This window comes from Heterocephalus glaber, unplaced genomic scaffold, assembly GCF_053883595.1.
Source record: "Heterocephalus glaber isolate CG9 unplaced genomic scaffold, H.glaber_assembly_v1.0 deba00001472, whole genome shotgun sequence".
NCBI classification, from domain to species: Eukaryota; Metazoa; Chordata; class Mammalia; order Rodentia; family Bathyergidae; genus Heterocephalus; species Heterocephalus glaber.
Window position 1 is genome coordinate 89042838 of NW_028258315.1, and position 19592 is coordinate 89062429.

The 19592-nt window shown below is 41.9% G+C and overlaps 1 protein-coding gene across 27 annotated transcripts in view; it reads left to right on the forward strand.

Moving 5' to 3' along the window:
• The window catches only part of Erc2 (ELKS/RAB6-interacting/CAST family member 2), a 1049338-nt gene that overhangs the window by 840476 nt on the left and 189270 nt on the right, over nt 1–19592 (forward strand). For 26 of the 27 annotated variants that reach the window (XM_021244028.2, XM_021244029.2, XM_021244031.2 and 23 more), the window contains one exon: nt 9707–9841. In XM_021244028.2, coding sequence (XP_021099687.1) covers nt 9707–9841 — 135 coding nt within the window. Of the gene's footprint in view, nt 1–9706; nt 9843–19592 lie in introns of those variants that run through there. The other variant, XM_087182363.1, reaches the window with a different exon arrangement.

The window sequence follows — 19592 nt, forward strand, 5'->3', positions numbered from 1 at the left end:
AGGAGACCTGCACATGAAAAACTGTCTTGCTGGTGCATTCCAGGGGGTCCATGGAGACCTGTCTCTAGTGGAATATGTGATCACGCTCTCCTTCCATGCAGAACTAAATTAGTCCTGATTCGGGTAGACTCAGAGTATGCCATATAAAGGCAGCAAGGGGCTTGTAGTCCAAACAGAGAGGGAAGACTGCACAGCCAGTGAGCAGCTGATGAGAAGATAAACAACTGAGGGATTGTTCCAGGGATGTGGTATTTGGGACACTCATTGCCATCGCTCTCTTTCCATTTGTTTTCCAACTGATTGGAAAACTACTAATGAGCCTGTTTACATTTTCTCCGATTGTTTTACCCAAGAGTGAGACCATCTGAGGAGAGGGCTTTGTTCTCTTTCCAGGCACTAGCTATCTCTCTGTTGTCCAGCCTACCAGGCACCCTTGGCCCTGCCAAGCCTCTCCAAGTCTCACCAGCCTTCCCCGAGCCCTAGCCCCACCACATGTTTTGCATTGCTCATATCTATCCCCCCTCCTTCTGTTGTCCCTAGTCTTGTTTTGAAAGCATGAGGTCCAGGGCAGGTCTGAGGTTTGTGCCCTTCCACACAGCCCCAGAACCATGAGCAGCCCAGATGGCATTGTCTCTCCCTTCTTCATGGACATCAGAGTCCTGTAGAAGGATGCTCTGTCCTGCAATGGCTCCGTGGGATGTGCTTCTCTCTGGGCTACTCTGAAGGTCTGGTCTCTGCTGTCTGCAACCCAGTTTGTCTATGTTGCTTTGCTTTTTCCTTCTGATGACAATGTCTCAACCATTAGTCATTCTGAGGACCAAATTCACCATGTCTTCCCTGACCTAAGATGTAATGTAGTTGCCATGAACCCTCTCTCCGGTGTGTTTGTTGGAATTTATTCTATACCTTTGAAAGTAAATACACAGCTATTGGCAAGTCCAGCTCTTTCCCTCTAGTCAACAAGAATATGCAGACACTCCTGTACATAGACTTCTTTGTCTAAGACTCCCTCGAGGGTTCTGCTGGGTTGCTCAATCTCAAGTGCTCCTAGAGTAGTGCCACTCTCCATGTTCTGCCTCCTGGCTAGTTAGTTCTGGTAGGCCAAGCCCTGAGGTACTTTCTTTCTCCATCCATTACTTGGGGAGATGATTTGGTAATGCCAGTTCTTCCTAAGCCAGTGGTAATGAATATTTGTTGAATTAGGACTCACAGGAAGATCTTGACCTCCCTTATCAGCTCAGACTTAACAGTCTAAATCTCAGTACCTGAAAATATCATTCTCTTTTTCTTTTCTCCTTTCTTCCATTCCCTCTTTTGTTTCCTCTCCTCTCTCTTACTTCCCTCCTTCCTTTCCTTTCTTCTTCCCCTCTTTCCTTCTTTCCATCCTATTCTCCTTTCCTCCCTTTTCCCCTCCTTCCATCCTATTCTCCTTCCTTCTCTCCCTCCCTCTCTCCCTCCCTTCCTTTCTTTCCTTCCTGTCTTTCCATCTTTCTTTATTCTCTCCTCTTTCCCTTCCTTCCCCTTCCCTCTATTCTTCCCTCCTTTCTCCCTCCTTCCCTAACTTCCTTCCTATTTTTCCAGGCTCCTTTACTCTCTCCCTCTTTTCTTCCCTTTTGTTTTGTCTTTTTTATTTGGGCTAAAAAATGGGTTTTGATTTTGAAGGCTGCTTTGTAAAGAGACTCATAAGAGACCATGCACAGAATACTTCCATAGTTTAGTGGAAGAATCTGGCATTTTTTCAGAGACTCTCTATTGACTCTCTGAGTTGAAACAGTTTAGACTCCACATAAAATATGTGTTGTTTACCCAGGCTCTTCATGCTCTGCATACTGTTACAGTCCTTGAGGAGCTTGTCGGTGACAAGTAAGATAAATGAATGAAGAGGACTTTACAAGTGTTTAAAAGCTAAGTAGAGCATATGCTGCCCAGTACTTAATTAAACAGACCTGTGCTTAACTGAGTAACTCTGGTGGAAGCTTCTAGGACCGACCCCCCCACCCAGACTCCACCACCCTCAGTGGTACTCAAGATGTCAGAATTCCTTGCTTATCTTGCTTGTCCGCAGTTGCTAGTTGCTCTATCCAATGCCATTGTATTGGTAATGGATTGAGGATTGAGAATTAGTGTGCACTGTGGATGTTGACTTTTGAACTTATATTAAGATTGGCCAGAAACATGGGCTCCTTTGGGGCTTGATCAAGATTTTGTAACGTGAGTTTCATCCTTTTTACAGAGAGCTTTAAAATCAAAAGTGAGCTGCTTCTCTTTTAAGCTCTGACTGGAGTCAGTGTCCAGAGGGTCAGAGCCTATTTTCAGATGTCTTGAATTTTTGTGAAGGGCTCAGTCTTCATAGGTCCAAGCAGTAGTGTGCAGTGATTACAGGGAGATGCTGGAGTCAAAGTCTCAGATCTACCCGGAGTTTCAGCTTGGGTAGGTTTCCTCATCTCTCTTAGCTTCAATTTGCTCACCTCCTATGTGGGGATATAATAGCCTCTACCAGAGCTGACATTGAAGCACATGTATTCATGAGGCTTTTTGTTCTCACAGGTTTCTGCCCTGTTACAGAAGCTATTAAAGATTTTGAGTACAGCCTCCCAGTCTAGCCTGCATTGTAGGATTCGGTAACTGACTATGTGAAGTTATGCACCATAGCAATATTCTTGGCTCACAGCAAGGCCTGAATTGGCATCAGCTGTTATCGTTGATGGTAACAGGTGACTTCATCACACAGGGCCAGTCTTCTTTCTGCCACTGTTAAGGATCCCAATCTCCATATTATGAATAGAGTGTACAGAAATTCCTGTCTGTAAATACTACCCCCTCCCCACCCCACACACACCCTGGGCTACAATGGCTGGTAGCAGATGGGAAGATGCTGCTTCAGCTCTAAGCAGTTGATTCCAGGGAATTCCTCAGCTTCTTAAGGTGACAGCAGAAAGCAATTTAACAGAATATTTTCCCTCCTCTGATTTCAGCCAAAAAAAAAGACAAGAAGTAGAAAGGAAAATGAAAAAGAAAATCTGCAAAAATGCATAAAGTATGCGATAAAGAGTAAGAAAAGTAGATCAGCATCTATCCGTATGATGTTTGGTCCATGCTGAAGACATTCTTCCCTCCATTGTCCATTTCATAGATACAAGAATTGAGGCTCGTGGAAGAGGGATTCGGTCTAAGTCTCAGAGTGAATATTTGGCAGAACTAGTGGCAGGCAGGTGTTACTTCTCTGGAGAATGTGACAGTTCTGTCATCCTTGTTTGTAAAAAAATCTCAGAAGTATCTTTTGAAAGGAGCCTGGTAGTCCACAGGCATGTTAGTCTTATGCAAAGGTTAAGTACAGGCTTGTTAATCATTCAACAAGGGTTTTCTGAAGAATAAGACCATAAGACAAGGATTTGATACAGGTAGTTTTTGGAAGTTGATTACAAAAAAAATCATAGTGTAAGAATGGGAAAGTGAGACAGGGACGAGGAAAAGACTGTGAAAGGTATATTAGGGGCAATGTCCTCTGGTTATCAGCTGGGACCCCTACGGCTAGAGACCTATGAAAATTCTGGAGCATACCAGATTGTTATCTCGCTATGGGACCAGGATTCTGGTTATTTATCCATCACTCCCTCCCAGATGGAGGATTGATCCAGTGGTCTGAGCTCCTCCCCACTTCTGGCCTGCCCCGTTGGCTGTCTAAACCTGCATCTGTAGCCAGAGAAAACCTCAGGGAGAGAGATATAGGGGCTTATGTTGGGAAGACAGCCCCTCACCCAACACTGTCCATCCAAGCTGCAGATGACCTTCCCTTTTCTCTTCTCATGTGGTGTTGTAGCCCATCTTTTAATTTTTCATATCTTATTCATCTCTGCTCCCCCGCTACCACACCTGGCCTGAGACCTTTCCCATGTCACTACTGTAACACTTTGGAATTAGAAACCTGGTTTTTGTCCTGTTCCTTCATTCACTAGCTAAATAATTATGGGCTCAATTTCCTCATCTGTAAGAGAAGGTTCCTAAGAGTAGTGATCTTAGAATGAGAGGATTTAACAGGAGCATGCTGGCCAAACACTTAGGCTGATACATAATTATTCCTGTCATTGTAGTTCAGTAGGTGTTGAATGAATTTCTGTTCGGTGTCTACAGAAGTCTCTATATCACTGATTTCTACCTACTACTAAATGGGTCCATGATGCACATTCCTTCTTCATCCTCTTGCTTAATGTTGCCCTCCTATTGTGACTCCAGCATTGGAACACAGATTCTACTTGGTTACAATTCATGACCTTGTGCGCTCAATGGATGTTCAGACGCACTCCCCTTCTTACTATCCAGCTGTCTGGTTTCCCATCTTATTTACAAATGAGAACTGTTCACCTTGCTTTGATAAGGAGAAACAAGGCTAGTAGAAGAGTTCTGGAACGTTTCAGGTGTCTCTGGGGGGAAAGAGGGAGAAAAGAAAATCTGATAGAAAAGTTTAATTGCTATCGTACATTAATATCTCTATATCCCATGGCAACAAATCTTATTATATTTTTTATTATTTAAACCATATTCATGAAGGTTTTATTGTTAACTTAGTCCAGATGACTTATCAAAGCAGAGTTCCTTATTGCCACCTTGCTAAAATATTTTAAAGGCAGTTTTGAGACTTATTTACGTGTTTTCTCATTTCGACTGGGTGGGGGTGGGGACTGTTAGCGCCTGTGCGGATTACCTCCTCTGAGCTGGGACAGGTGGGACAGGGACCGGGAGCAGCGGTAGGGATGGGGACCCAAAAGCCTTCTCCTGTGGGCTGGGAGCAGCGGGAGGGATGGTGGCCAGGAAGCCCTTTCCTCTGGACCAGGAGCAGTGGGACAGGGGCTTCTGAGCCGCCGTTCTCTGGGCCGGGAGCGGCGGGACTCAGTACCGTGGTCTGGTGGTCCGGTGTCCTCTGCGTCTTTGTAGTGTGGAACCAGGTGGCTGTACAGAGGAGCGGGGGGGGGGGGGGGGGTTGGTGTACAGTGGATTGTTGCTCGGGCACGGGCTGATTCGGCATCAAGGCAGTTTTAATATATCACTTTTATAGCTACATATTGCCATTAGGCTATTGAGTCCATTACTAGTCAATCAAGGATTTTCATTTTGTTTCAAGAGCTCCTTGGATAAACTCTTCAGAAATGTCAAGAGATGCAGTAGCTTGCACTTTTTCACAGATGTTGTTCATGAGGGATTTTAGTTAATGGATAAAGTGTCTGTTTTCCATGGTTGACTTTTGGCACTATCAAAAGCTTTCCAAAGTCTTCTGCTCTCCTAAAGGCTAGGAGATAATAAGAATATGCACCTGATAGATTCCCAGGACCCCCTTTTCTTTCCGGAGGGGAAAACTTACCCAGGTAGTTGAGTATTTACTGAAGAAATACTAAGGAATAGATTATGTTCTAAAGAAGACCAAGTTGGTTCCCCCAACATGTCCAAAACTCTGCATTTACCAAGCTCTCTCCCTTCCTAACAGTAACAACAACAAGCAAACCATATATACAACAGGAAAATTTAAATTGTCACAATGAGAATTACAGACCCAGTTGGTTCATCACAGCCTCTCATTGTTCCTTTCATCTGTTTGAAAGTAGCCTGTGGCCTCTCTACCATTCAGGTGCACGTTCATGTACTTATAGGACACATATTTATTCACTGCTTTTGCCCCAGACTGTGCCAAGTGGTAAGTACAAAGGCAGCCTGAACATAGTGCTTCCATTAGATTTTTGACCTAGTTGTGGAGAAAGCCAAGCAAGCGTGCAACTATGTGCTTCCCTCTTTGAGGAAGGAGCTTGGGGAGTAGGTAGGGGAAGGATCCTTGAGAAGTGCCAGAGGAGCATGTGCTTCCTAATGAGGCCGGCTTAGGGAAGGCATGTCTGAAGAGAATGGTGTTGAACCTAAGACCAGAGGAACTGATAGGTATAACTCAGGTTTAAGGAGTAGAGGATGAAGGGCACTGCAACAGCAGAGTTTGTTCCGAGGATGGGACATGGGATGTGCCGAGGTGGCAGCAGTTGCCTAGTAGGAGTTAAATAAGCATGGCAAGGTGCAGGGCTCCCTTCTTAGGGCAGTGGGAAGCCTCTGCAGAACCTGAATCTGGGGACTGTGATGTTTCTGTGGCTACAGAATGCATCCAGAGGGAAGCAGGAGAGCTGTTAGGGGACTGTGATCCTAGAGAAATAAAGTGATGCCTGGAAGAAAAAGGATGAGAGCATGAAATCTGATTATATTTTTCCAGCAGTCGTGACATAGTATAGTTTTTTAAATGTGGCATATTACACTCAGTCAAAGGCAAAAGGGTCAGTCAGGTCACAGGTCGGTTGATACTGCAGGGGAGATAAAATGTATCTGGGAGATCTCCTGTGTCGGGATGGGCAAGGCTACAAGGGTATGACCCATTACACCAGGGATCCCTGGTGACCCTGAGATAGTGTCTTTGTTCCAGTCCAGTCATAACTTCCTGAAATTTTTCTTCCATTGACCATTAGGGTATATTATTTGTGTCTTCCTTTCCCTTCAGATCATTCTTTGTGTGCTAGGAAACAATATACTTGGGTAGGGATGTGGGCAGATATGTGCACATTGAAAAATAATGAAAAAAGATCCACTTTTAATTTGACTTAATGGAGCCAAGTTGGTCAGATGTGTTATGGGAGAAAACACTTGCAACCAGCCTGTAAGAAATCGGTCACAGTTTAGGAAATATGTTACAAACAAGATAAATAAAAATGGTCTAGAATATCACACCAAACTGTCATTTTTCATCTGTGTTTCACACTCTTCTCTCCCAGTCCAGACTAATCAAAAGAAGCCTCTTCTGCTCACAATTGCTCTGTGTACATTTCCCCCAGATCGGGTATTCACATGAACAATGTGGTTTATTTATATTTCAGCACCAGATTGAAAAGATGACATCATTCATTTACGGTCTTTATCCTATGACATGCCTACTCTCCAACACCTCATTTCGGCAGACACATTTAGAACTGCATATAGCATCTTGTTTAACTTGTACATTCTTTTATGGGATACAGTTCAAAGGTAAGGATCTGTAGGCTTGTCTCTGGTAAGAAAATAATCTCATGAAATCACAGGAGCTTCCCCAAAGGATAAGGACATTACAGTGTTTACAATAACAGAGTTATTATTTGTTCATTTAGACTCCATTGTTCATTCTTGGGCAGTCTTTTCCTCCTTGACCATCACATATCTCATGACTCCCTTCAGGCTTTTAAAATTCTACTTAGAAGAAACAATTCTAGATTTATTAGTTCTTGAGTTCAAAAGTACAGTCTCCTGTGACAACACTGGAATTTTAGGTGTGAACACTGAATTCAGAATCCCATGTCCAAGGCCAAGAGGACTAAGGGGGACTCTCAGTACTTGGTCTTAAAGAGTTCTACTGTCCTACTCTTTCTCATGAGGCCTAATTTGTCCATTGGATCTTTGGATACAAAGTCAGGCGAAGGATGGAAATGCTATCAACTGCCAAAGGTTGCCTGAGAGTTTTCTATTTAATTTTAAGTGGCTCTTTTCCTATATTTTTATTGTTTTTATCATATATACACACATATTTTTTTTACATCCATTCTGGGACCTTTTGAATATTGTACACATTTTAATAGATGGAGTGAATAAATCATAAGACATCTTTTGGCAGATAGAACTGAGCTGTGAGGTGTTTCTAAAACTTCACAGAACCAAAGCTTTTATGGGAAAGTTATTTCTACCTGTTTAGCTATTTGCCTGTTTTGCTCACAGCAAGGCAGGGGAAAAAAGTCTAGCAATTGAGAAATGGAAGACTCAGAAAATCTCAGTGTCCTGTGTCAAGAAAATGACCCTTGGGGATGTTAGGGCTGAAATCTATGTCTCACTTTTCTAGCTGCCAAACAGAATAATAATAGTTTCTCCCAGGAAAGTTTTGTGACCAAGTTAAATTGTACATGAAAAACACTGTTAGGAATGTACTATACTAGGCCCAGAAAGCTCTTTATTATCAGAGAATTATTTATATTACATAATAACACTCCAACCAACTGGAAGCCTTGCCAGCCCCTGTCTTCTGGCTCTCTTAAAGTCTTGATGGCTCGTTGTCATCTTGAGCCACCAGTGGGACTGTTATGGAAAGTCACACAGTGTCCTCAACTCTCAGTGACCCTCCCTGCTGAAAAGAAACATGCACCTTGTCTCTAGGATGGCAGCATTCTTCAGAACGAGTCCCTTCTTTCTTTCAGCTACTCATTATAGCAGCAGGCATTGAGTATCTGCCTCTGGTAAACCCTGTGCTAAATTCTGGGAGAGGCAGATGAAAGAAATAGCATCAAGGTCTAATGACAGATGACAGGTAAATGCAAGGTCAGAGAGCCCTGCTAAGCAGGAGGCACATACCATCCAGCCTTAGGTAGGTAGGAAAGAGGGCCTGGACTGTAGAGCAGTGGTAGAGCATGTGGTTATCATGTAGAAGCCCCTTGGTTCAGTCCCTGGTACACACACACACACACACACACACACACACACACACACAAGCAAAATCTCCTAGAGAAATGCCATGAGTTAAGTAGACATGGAAAGGAAGGCGGCCTGGGTGGCATTATATGTAAAGGAAACCGCAAGCACAAAAGAGAAATTTTTTAGAGCAAACAAGAACAGCAACAACAATAGGAGTGATAGTGCTTGACTTTTACTGCCAAGTCATCCTACATCATGTACTGGCCTGACTCTTGAATCTCTATCATTTGTTCCTCACAGCCACCCCAGGGAGGGAGGACTGGTTCCTCTCACTCTAGAGCTATGGAGATTGAAGTCTATTTTCAGTTAACTCTCTTAAGGCAACACATCCTGCAAAAAGGTGGGGCAGCACTTGAATCCAGGCAGTCCTATTCCCAAACCCATGTTTCCTGGCTTTCTGGGCTGGCTAATTTTATAATTTTTTTTCTATGGCCGTAAGCATTTTTCTAGATTTTATGGCCCTATTAATTCATCTCTGGTCCATTGCTTGTCTTGCATAATAAAACAGTACAATTCTTTGGCCCTGAGGTTTTTAACTATGACACCTACTTGCCTCTGATGACACTGATGAGGTATAAATTAAAGTGGTCAACTCTTTCACAGACTTTGTGCCCTTTGCTCCACTTGCTCAAGGAATAATATCAGTTAAAATGTCCACAGACAGTGCTCTCCCAAGAACTCATCATAGCAATAAACCATCTCCATCAGTATTTTTGCATTTGGCAGCTTCTGAATGGATTCCCCTGCATTCCGCTGAGACCACTGTTTGTAGTTTTGTGTCTTTACCTAGCCCTTCTCACCTTTCCATCCAGGGCTTCCTTCTCTGCTTGCTTTAGTGTAGGTCGGATGTGAGTGTTGGCACTTTGGGTTTGCAGACTTACTCTTGGTCTCTGCGATTGCCTGATAATGTAAAACGAAACATGAGGGTGTGTACTTTTTTTCCCCACTTCTCCATCAGAAGAGGAAAATATACTGACATCTACAGATGTAACATAGGAGCTTCAAGGGTGTGACAAAGCCTCTTTCACCATAGCTGATGGCAACATTCTTTCTTTACTAAGTTTCAGTTCGACTAGAATTGAAAACTTCTGGGTTAGGAGCAGAGGGAGCCCAGAGGTGCTGTCATTACACACGAGTCTCTTTGGTGTGTCCTCTAGCTCCTGATGGAAACTTCCCTGGTTTTTGTTCTGCACAGACCCAGAATAGAATGAAGCTGATGGCAGACAACTACGATGAGGACCATCACCATTACCACCATCACCACCATCACCACCACCATCGATCTCCTGGGAGGTCGCAGCATTCCAATCACAGGCCCTCTCCGGACCAGGTCAGTTTCATTGCTGCTTACCTCCAGGGCTCCTTTTACCCTTCGGATATTTTAAGATAAAATAAATAATCCTCGAGAAATAATAAACAGCATAAAGTGATACGTTCTTTGAACTGAAACTAATAGCTTTGGTATTTATTTCCATCACTCAAGGAATCTAAATGTTTTCTTTTCTCCTTCCTCTTTAAGGTTTTGTCTTTTCTTGTTTATGTTATCCATTTTCTTTCCTTCCCTCCTTTCTTTATAGATATGTAGTCTATTGCTAGTATCTAATGGTGGGTTACTTTGGAATGTCTCTTAAGAGTTTTAAAAGAAAGCACTTTGTTTCCATGAGCTTGGCAACCAGAGAAGCCTGGAGTTTGCTGAACACTTTCCTAGAAAATGCCTTAGTGATGCAAATTAATGGTGGGGTAAAACAACAAAAAGAGAAACCCATTTTGCTGGCCTCTTAGTCAGTGAAGCCAAGGAGTCTGGTTTATTTGATTTGGACCCTATCTTCTGCCTTGACTAAGTAAAACAAGTGAAAAGATAGACTAACAAAAACAAAATGCCTGCAGTTTTCAACTGTATTCACATTAAACCACCAAACGCAAAAACTATTTATGGTATTTAGCACTAAAACTCTTGAAGGTGAATCTTATGCAAATTAGGAAATTAAATACCAAATATCAGAAAAACAAATTAAATATCAATATAGACAGTATTAGCAGTTTTTCTTCCTTTATTGTGCTATGGCCCTTTGGTTTTTATGATCCTAATAAATTCCAGTAAGGATGGGGTATTAGGCAAAGGAATAGAATTGTTTGGATAAGTATGGATGTCTTTGGACAAGAAGGGAAGGGCTTAGTTGAATTATCTGTGTGAAGAAGAGGCTTAATTTTTTGCTGGGGGTGGAAGTGTTTTTTATGCTCCTAAAACTTTTTCAGAAAATTCTGTTTTCACCTCATGTAACCAGCACCCCAGAGAAGTTAAGATTCAGTCTCCAAGATATTTTGCCAGCAGAGCAACTTCAGGGAACTATTTACATAGAACATAATATTAGAAACCCTCCCCGGAGCTGTGCAGGGAGGCAACTGGGTGATAAGACTCCTCAGCCCCTGAGCTTGGCCCTACTTTCATACCCGGAAACCTTTGTCTTCAGAAACTCAAGTGTTTGTGTGGAACATTTAGATTTCTGAAGCCAAGTGGAGAAAGGCATGAGCTCACTGTTTTTGGTATTGAAAAATGGATCTAGGTTTGGACACTTGGAAAGTAGAGAAAGATATTAGTTCTATGTCATTATCAGTATGCCTGTGTTTTTGTTTTGGTTTGGTGTTATTTATCCAGTTCTCACCACCTGGCCACACTCTCACCCTAGCATACCTGGTATCCTGCAAACTAACTAAATCTTTGCACTCTCATTCTTGGTCCTTGCCATTTGGCATACTGCCTTTGCTCCTTGGCATTCTCCCCTGAGGGTCAGTGGTGAGAGGCCTGCAGACCATACTTTGGCTAATCTTTGAGCCACACATGCCAGAAAGCCAGAAGGCTTTCCCCTCTCCCCCAGACAGACAGGCACAGAGAGCATTGTAAGGGTAGAAAGAAGAACTGGGAGCCAGCTTAGAGGAGTGGACCACATAGGGACCTGCCAAGATGACATGCTGGCCTGTCTTATCATAGAGACACGTAACCTAGTATGTGTTTCTCGAAATGGGGCAGCAGTTCAAATTTATCTGCTTGTGAGTGATTTCTTACAAAGGCTGGCCTGTATTTTTCCAGAGGTCTCTATAGTCATAAACTGGACTATCTTGCCTGCTTGGTTGGCCCTCTCATATTTGTCCACAGACACTAAACATTGTCATAGGGCAAAAATAATTTTTTGGGTGGGAGGAGGCTTCCCAGCAGAGTTAACACTCCTTGAAGTGTATCTGGCCCAGGCATGCCATTGGGACCTTGGACACACCTTTCTTGTTGCTGCTGCCGGGAGGATGGTGATGGTCTTCCAGCGTCACATCTGCCACCTCAGTGAATGTGCTCAGTGACCCCTGGACATAGAGACAGGTAGCTTCAATCTTTCCCCAATGAGAAATTCATGCTTTAGAGGGGAATATACTGGCTGGAATCCTGCTGCAAACTTTCAGCAAACATTAGGAGCACAAATGCCATCCAAGCCCCTGTGTGCAGCATGACAGGCAAGACAGAACTTGGCCTTCAGGGAGCTTGCTGTCCAGTCTCAGGACAAGCATCTAGATCTTCTCCTATCTAGTTCAGTTATTTTCTGGGTCATGTCAATCAGGGCAAGGCAGATAAAACTATAATTTAATTAGGCGGCCCATGACTTAGAAACTTCTCTATAGTGGGGTTCATGTTGAAAATTAAACACCCTTGATCAGCAGGACTGTATGGGTTTAAATTAGAGTCACCAACGCTCTGATGCTCTGTTGCTGTATGTACCCTTTCAATCAGTGAGGGAGAGTTAGGCAGGGGACCTAGGCATGAAGTTAGATTGGCTCCAATGTCAGAAAGAGCTGGATCTCCTGGGCCAGATGTCCTTTAGATTAAGCGTTGCAGGTTTAGGAAATGATGCCTTTCCCTGTAGTGGAGATTTGAGATTTAGTGACCAACAGCCAATAGGTCAATATGTGCATTGCTATGAAGCTCAGTTCCAGAGGATAGTAGTTTTTAAAAGCTAGAAAGCTTTTCTCAATTGATTACAAATCCTACACATGATTGTGTAAGCCATGTATACTAATACAAATGACATGCAGCTGCTTCTCAGAATATGACAGACATATCAACATGCAACAGTATGAGAGTCTTAATAATGAGTTGATCCAGACTAGCTTTCAACCATATGTCCATAATGTACCCAGGTTAGCTGAGCTGACTTCAAGGGGAAAGAACTCTTCAAGGGTTCCTGATTCTGTTCCTGTGAATGTTCTAGCCCTGGCCTTTCTGTTTCTCTAAGGACCAGCAGTGTCTTCTGGAAGAGGGGCAACAAAATGTTAACATTGCCTCCTGAGCTTTATTAAGAGATCAGAACCTGTGAAAAGAAGGAAATATGAAACTCAGCCACTTAGCTATATTTCCATAGAAACTCATTTTACCTTTGGAAATTCAAGTATTGCCAGGTACTTGCAGAATTATATTCTTTTTCCATTTCTTCCTTGTCCCTTTCTTCTTTACTAACATGTTTGGTTTCTCCTTGAGAGAAACTGAATCCAAGTATTGTAAGTCTAGGCCTGCATTTCCCATAGTAACTTTTAGAACATTAGCCCCATGAGGGAAGTCTTGAGACAAAGATTCAGTGGGCAAAGAATTTTGGAAAAGTGTTGGATATTTTAACTCTTATCTTCCAGTGTCCTTATGCACTTTGATCAAAAAATCTAAAAAGTCACATAAGAAAGAAAGCTTTCCATTTTTATTTAATCCAGAATTTTCCAAATTTATTTAATCATGGACTTTTTTCTTTTCCAGTAACATCTGTGCTTTGAAAAATAGTGTGCTCAGAAAATCAGATGGAAAAAGAGACTATGTAGTTTAAAACAAGACTGATCAGTTTCCAGCAGTTTTTTTTTCCGGAAGGCAGACTTTTTAGGCAGTTTCCCCTGTGCTTTGCATAATAAAAAATGAAAGTGCTTCTTTCATTTATTTTGTTTACTTCCTAGGATACCTTCTTAAAGGCTCTAATGCCTAATAATGAGTTATCCCCCCAATAATCTAGCAGAACTAATCTAAGTGAGGCATTAAGGATGAGGTCCCAGAAAACCAAGGACAGTCGTAAATAGACAGGCCATCTGAAATTGCAAAGGAATATGAAGAGAGGAGATGAGAGGATTTGGAGAAGATGGAAAAGAAGTCAGTATGGTCTGTCAATCTGACAATCTGGTGCCCTACCTGACAAATGCATGATTAATAAATAGAGGCCTGTGATCCCCCAGGATGGCCACAGCCATCGAATATGCCCAAGTAGAACATCCAGACAAATCACAGCAATGACTTAAGCAATCCTTCAAGAAGTTGTCACAAGGGCAGACAACAAATGCTACCCATGACATGGTGAAGGCCAAAGAGCAAATGGAACCTGCTGGAGACACATCAGTGATTTGATATGGAGGTGACCAGGATTGATTTTCACAAAGCCATGCAGAAACTCAGCCTCTCCAAAGGCCCTCTACACCTGTCATCATCAGTGTCCTTTGCTTTTTTCTTTTAAGTATTATCCTTCCCTGCCTTAACATGTGTCAATAATATCAAGTCTTTGTACTTTTTCTTTTTGTAGGCGTCATATTTTTGTTTTCCCAGGGAAAGTCACATTTTAGTAAGTTATTTCAGTGATTCCCAGGTATGACTAACCCCATTGATAAGAAAGGATAAGGCCACAGTGAGCTCCACACTCCAGCCAATGTAAAATCCCAAGTGCTATCTGGCTGCCCTTTTTGCACATTTCTGTACTTGGTGTTATATTTAGCATTGACTCTGTAAGGGCCCAGATCTCATAGCTGTTTTTATGCAAAATGCACTTGCATTTGTTAAAGCATCTGCCACTCTGCTTCTAGTAGGGGATCCTAAGTGGCAAAGAGCCTAAAAATTTGGGGGCTGAAAAATCCAAAGTTTGTGACTACTTTTGAAGACCAGGGAAAAAAAACTCTTCTTCTTTCGCTCTCATTAAATGGAAATGCCAGCTCACAGAAGTTAGGAAGTTCAAGGGATTTTGCCACCTTTAAGACTTTCAGATCCTATTTAAAATTTAAATTTCACATTTTACTTGCAAAAATCCTGCTTCTAAATGAGGGTTATAAACTCCAGGAGCATGAAGACCTAATACTTTCTAGAAGGATCACAGGAAATTTTGGTTGAATTTTAAATTTCATATTCATATACTTTGCTACATATTGCAAAATACATTCACATCTGTCTGGCCTTTATTAGGATCTCAGTAAAGGTCTGTTGACTGAACTGTTTCTGTAGAAATAGAAAGGACAGATGAAAGTATCCCACTGTACCAATAAGGAATTGGTACCCATAGAAGTTATTAATGTTCAAAGACACAGAACTGAAAACCAGCAGGACCAAGATGAGGGCCTGAGCCTCTCAGTGCACTATGAGGTGTGATGGAAAATACTATGAATGGTTAAAGAATATTTATTACAGTAAAAGACACATGGCCATTAGTCACCTTCAAACTACTCCCCTTAACTTTGAACGCACTAATGCCATCATTTTTGCCACCTTTTGTCACAGTTCTGAAAGTGCTCTTTCATATCTTTCATTGCACTGTCATGGCTGCCTTAATGTCCCAAATTGGTTCAAAATGTTTGCCTTTCTTGCTCATTTTGACTTTGGGGAAGATCCAGAAGTTGCATGGTGCCAGATCTGGTGAGTAAGGTAGATGAGGACATCCTGTCATGCTTTTACAAACATGCCTTTCTGTTGGATGGCACTTGCCAGCAGTATTCACCATAGTTTTGGTTACACCTCAATGAAAACATGAAAGAGAACTTCCAGAATGGCTTCAGAAAGTGGCAAGAACAATAGGATGAGTGTGTTTAAAGTGTGTGTGTGTGGAGGGAGGTAGTGTTCTGAGGGAGATTAATGGCAATGTCTTTTACTGTAATTAAGTTTTCTTAATTTAAACATTCATTGCATATTTGATCACACCTCATATGTTGGTGGCAAACCTCTTTGGGTGCCCATATGAATGTATTTGTGCAGCTATATGTACTTATGGTTGCACAATAATATGTGCTTATGGTTGCATGATTAATCATATCCACTTCTTTTAGAATGAAAATGTACTTTTCCTTTCTACATTGTAGTAAATTTTATTTTATCTTGACTTACTTCCTGAAGTTAAATTAAAATGTTCTCTCATCAGATCTCTTTTCATTTGCCCCAGCTTTTGTTGCCTTTATTTCTATTCTTCTGTTTTGTGTCTATTCCTTACACACACACACACACACACACACACACACACACAGATACAAACACATTTCTCACGTTTCTCTTTTCTCTACTCTTGCTGCTCTTTTGCCAATGACGACGAGGCTTCCTGCAAACTCCCCTACTGCCTTGGAATCACAGAGCAAGATGCTCCAGCAGTGGAGAAGCTTGCCCAGTGAGGGAAAGAAATTGCTCTGGGTCACAGGAGGCTCTTGGAAATGGACTGCCAGGACCCACATTCCTTTGCTCACTCACCCATGAGCCTCCGCACATACAAGGGCCTGGGGCAAGCAAGATCCTCAGAGCCAAGTGAAGGATATTTCACCAAGCTAGCAGCTGCCATCCATTCACCAGGATGTGGGCAGTACTTTCCAATAGTGCCCATCTTCTGGCAGAAGCTGTTTTCCATTGGGCATTCTTAATTTTAGAGGCTCTGTTCTGCTGATATAGTCCTATAGAAGTCATTGCACAAATATAAATATTATCCACTCTATTTGTCAATGTCCAGAATCTGCAGCTATAAATTGTGCTCGCTGGTCCCTTCTTGGCTCTTCCTGGTTACTTTGTGGTCCCAGCATGTGTTGGCTCCCAGCCGAGATGTGAGTGTAGGCCGCTGGACACATATCAGAGCACTGAATCTCCACTTTCATTTTCTGCTGAAAATTTTCTAGAATTCTCCTTGAGACATACATCATTTTAGCCTAAGCCATCAAATAACTTGGTCACTGAAGAACCCAGGCCCAGATTTGGCCTTCTTTTCAAACTGGGGGTTATGGGATAGATACACAGATTATATTTCAAGATACAATAAAATGATCCCAGTGACCTAAGTCACAGTGATTATGGAAATCTGTTTTTTATTTCTGTTTATGGACCCTAGATTCTTACATATAGTCTGACGTACAGAGGATTAAAACCATACTCTGCTTCAAAGAGACTTTAGCACTTACTGCCTTGGTTTTAAAATTTCAGGTCCCAAAACATGTTCTCTCTCCCTTCTTCCTGCTGTCTAAAGGGCCATAAAGTCAAGCAAGAAAATAAAATCAGGGTTCCTGTCTTCTCCCTCTCCCACCTTTCTTTATGCAGCACATACCTGAGCCTTGGGTACCTGCTGCTGGATAGAATTAGTCAGTATCCCAGAGAGCATTCCCACAGGAGGGGAATTTCCAGGCAGGTCTACAGGGAGGCCCTCATTGAGACATCTCCAGCCCCATGTAATTCCTGCCTACACATCTGTCTGGTAAAACTCACCTACTTTTTCCCTCCTTTTCCTTCTCCTCCTCCTCTGGATTTTGACTTTGTATTTAGTCGGCAAAAAGTTGATGGAGTCCTATTATCCACACGCAGAATGAAGCAGTCCCAGCTGCCCCTCCCGGGCACCATCACTTCTCAGAATGCCAGCTCAAGGACCTGAGCTCCCTCCACCTCAGCCTCTTTGTAAAAGGCAGGATGGGCTTTGTGATTGATGCCCTGCTTTCCTTGCACTCTCACCAACAGATTAGCCAAAGTGAAGCCCTTTGAATTCTAACAAACAGATGAGGGGCTTAACTTGCTCTGTTGCCCCCAGAAGATGGATTCTATATGTAGAGTTGTTATTCCTAGCTTTTGGTTAGGGAGGAAAAAACTTTATTTTATGTTTTGAGGTTAAATGAATGTGGGATAAATGTATACATAGAGTCCTGAGTGTGTATATATGTATGTATTGCTGTATGTCAGATGGACTCAGTACTTTTCCACATATGGAAGAGTTTCACAAGATCATATTTAACTAGAAATTTCTCTCCCTAGCTTCCCCCGAGTGCATGTTTGAATAGACATTATATATACCTATATATAAATGTATGCATGTAAATATATTTTTACATTTTGTATGTAGAAGAAAAATTAACCATCATCTAGCAGAGCTTGCTAAAGTATAGCTACAGAACAACCAGAAACCCAAAAGTTTTTAGTATTCTGTGACAGTAACCTGATAAGAAAAGTTACATGTCTTAGGCTTTTAACATTAGTTTCCATCCAAGATAGTATGCCTGAAGCTTGCCTGAATAAAAGATGGTAGATTTCTTTCTTCTTGGCATTTCCAATTTGATTTCATGGCCCATTTCCTGGAAGAAACCTTGAATTTTGGCTTCATGTAGGGCTGAAGCCTTTGAATTCAACAATCCATGAAGAAACCTCTTGTTGGTACTGATGTTTATTAGGTGGGAGAAGGGTTCAGAGATTTCCACTGTTGCCACTCCTGGGCCAGTCCTCTCAGAACTGGAGCCAGCAATATTCTAACACGTATTTGGCAATTAAGCCTCTGAGCCATTTGTCTCTTTTCCAGTACTACTTTTGTCCGGAGTGGAAGATGCTTTGTTTACAACTCAACAGATTTTTTTTGAAGTGTATGAAATAAATAGCACAGATGTCACTTTTTTCATTATCCCACAAAGGCTACTAAAAATCCTCTAAGCCACTAAAACATGACCCAGACAGCCTATGTGACTTCTTGCCATTGGGAAATAAAGGTGGCAGTTTATTTGTTTGCTTGTTTTTAAAAGTAAACACTCTGGAATGACCCTTTGTGAGGCCATAGGTAAAGAAAAAAATGGGGACAAAAGTCTAAAGTGCCATTGTGGGAAGTGTTTCACTGCCTCCTTCCTCTGCTAGTCCCTTGCTCAGCCAACCGTTACAGACTGCAAGAGGGGAGGGAGGCAGGGCATGCAGCACTGGGGAAGTTGGCTCTGCAGATAAGCAGGTGATTATCAAAGCCCTTAATGTGGGTGCAGTGTTACTTCCTTACCTGTAAGCACATGAGGGCATGATTTGATAAACCCTGCCAGGTATGATCATCATGTATGAGAAAAAGACGCAGCTGCTTAATGCACTGGGATCCTCTGGTTAAAAAAGAATTTTTCCTTAAAGGAGGTTTGAGCCTATTAAAGATTTCAGTCTGACTCTATTTTGAGTAAAGTAGGGTTTTTTCTTCTGTAACTAATTTGCATAAGTTTTACATGTTGTTTGCAGTATTAGGATTTCATTAAGAGATTTGTTGCAGCATCTTTGGGTTAACAGGGGTTTTCAGGCACAGCCTGTACTCCCAACTTGTAGATAGAACTCATCTTGGCAACATGAGAAGCTCGATTCCTCTTCAGCTTGCTGCTTTAATCCAGTCACATTTGTCTAAAAAGCAGCATTTCAGCTCCCCCATTGAAAGGGGGTGGCCAACCTTGAAATGTTGGGAAGCAGTGAAACCCATTTTATATTGCTAAACACAATTGCTTCTCTCTCTTCTTGTTTTTTTCTTGAACTGATGTAATAAAAGTCATGTTTGACTTATGCACTACAGGCACTTACAGTGCTCTGAATATAAGGAAACAGCAGAGAAAGGGAGTTGGAAACATCCTTTCTGCATATACTGGACACACTCCCAAATTCTGTTAGCTATTCAAGAAAATCATCCTATTTATGTATTAATGACACTTTAAAAATTCTGGTTTTGGCATCTATTTATCAATGATCTGAATACACTCTAGCTTTGACAGCCCAGAGATACTAAAATATTTAAGAATGATTTTATACACTACCAGATTATTTTATGTGACCCATTTTGTCTTTGAGGTTAGTGTAATAACAAATAATTTGTTGCTATACATAGTAGCAAAGTCTTGAAGGCTAACAAGAAGAATAATGTGCCCAGTTATTTTTGTGTAAGTCCTTAACAGCTACAAAGTGGTTCAATTTACATTCTCCAATTTAGTTCTCACTACAACCATATGAAGTGTCAGAGTTAACATATGGTCCCATTTTCTTTTTTGAAGCAATTGAGGAGCTGCAGAGTCAAAAG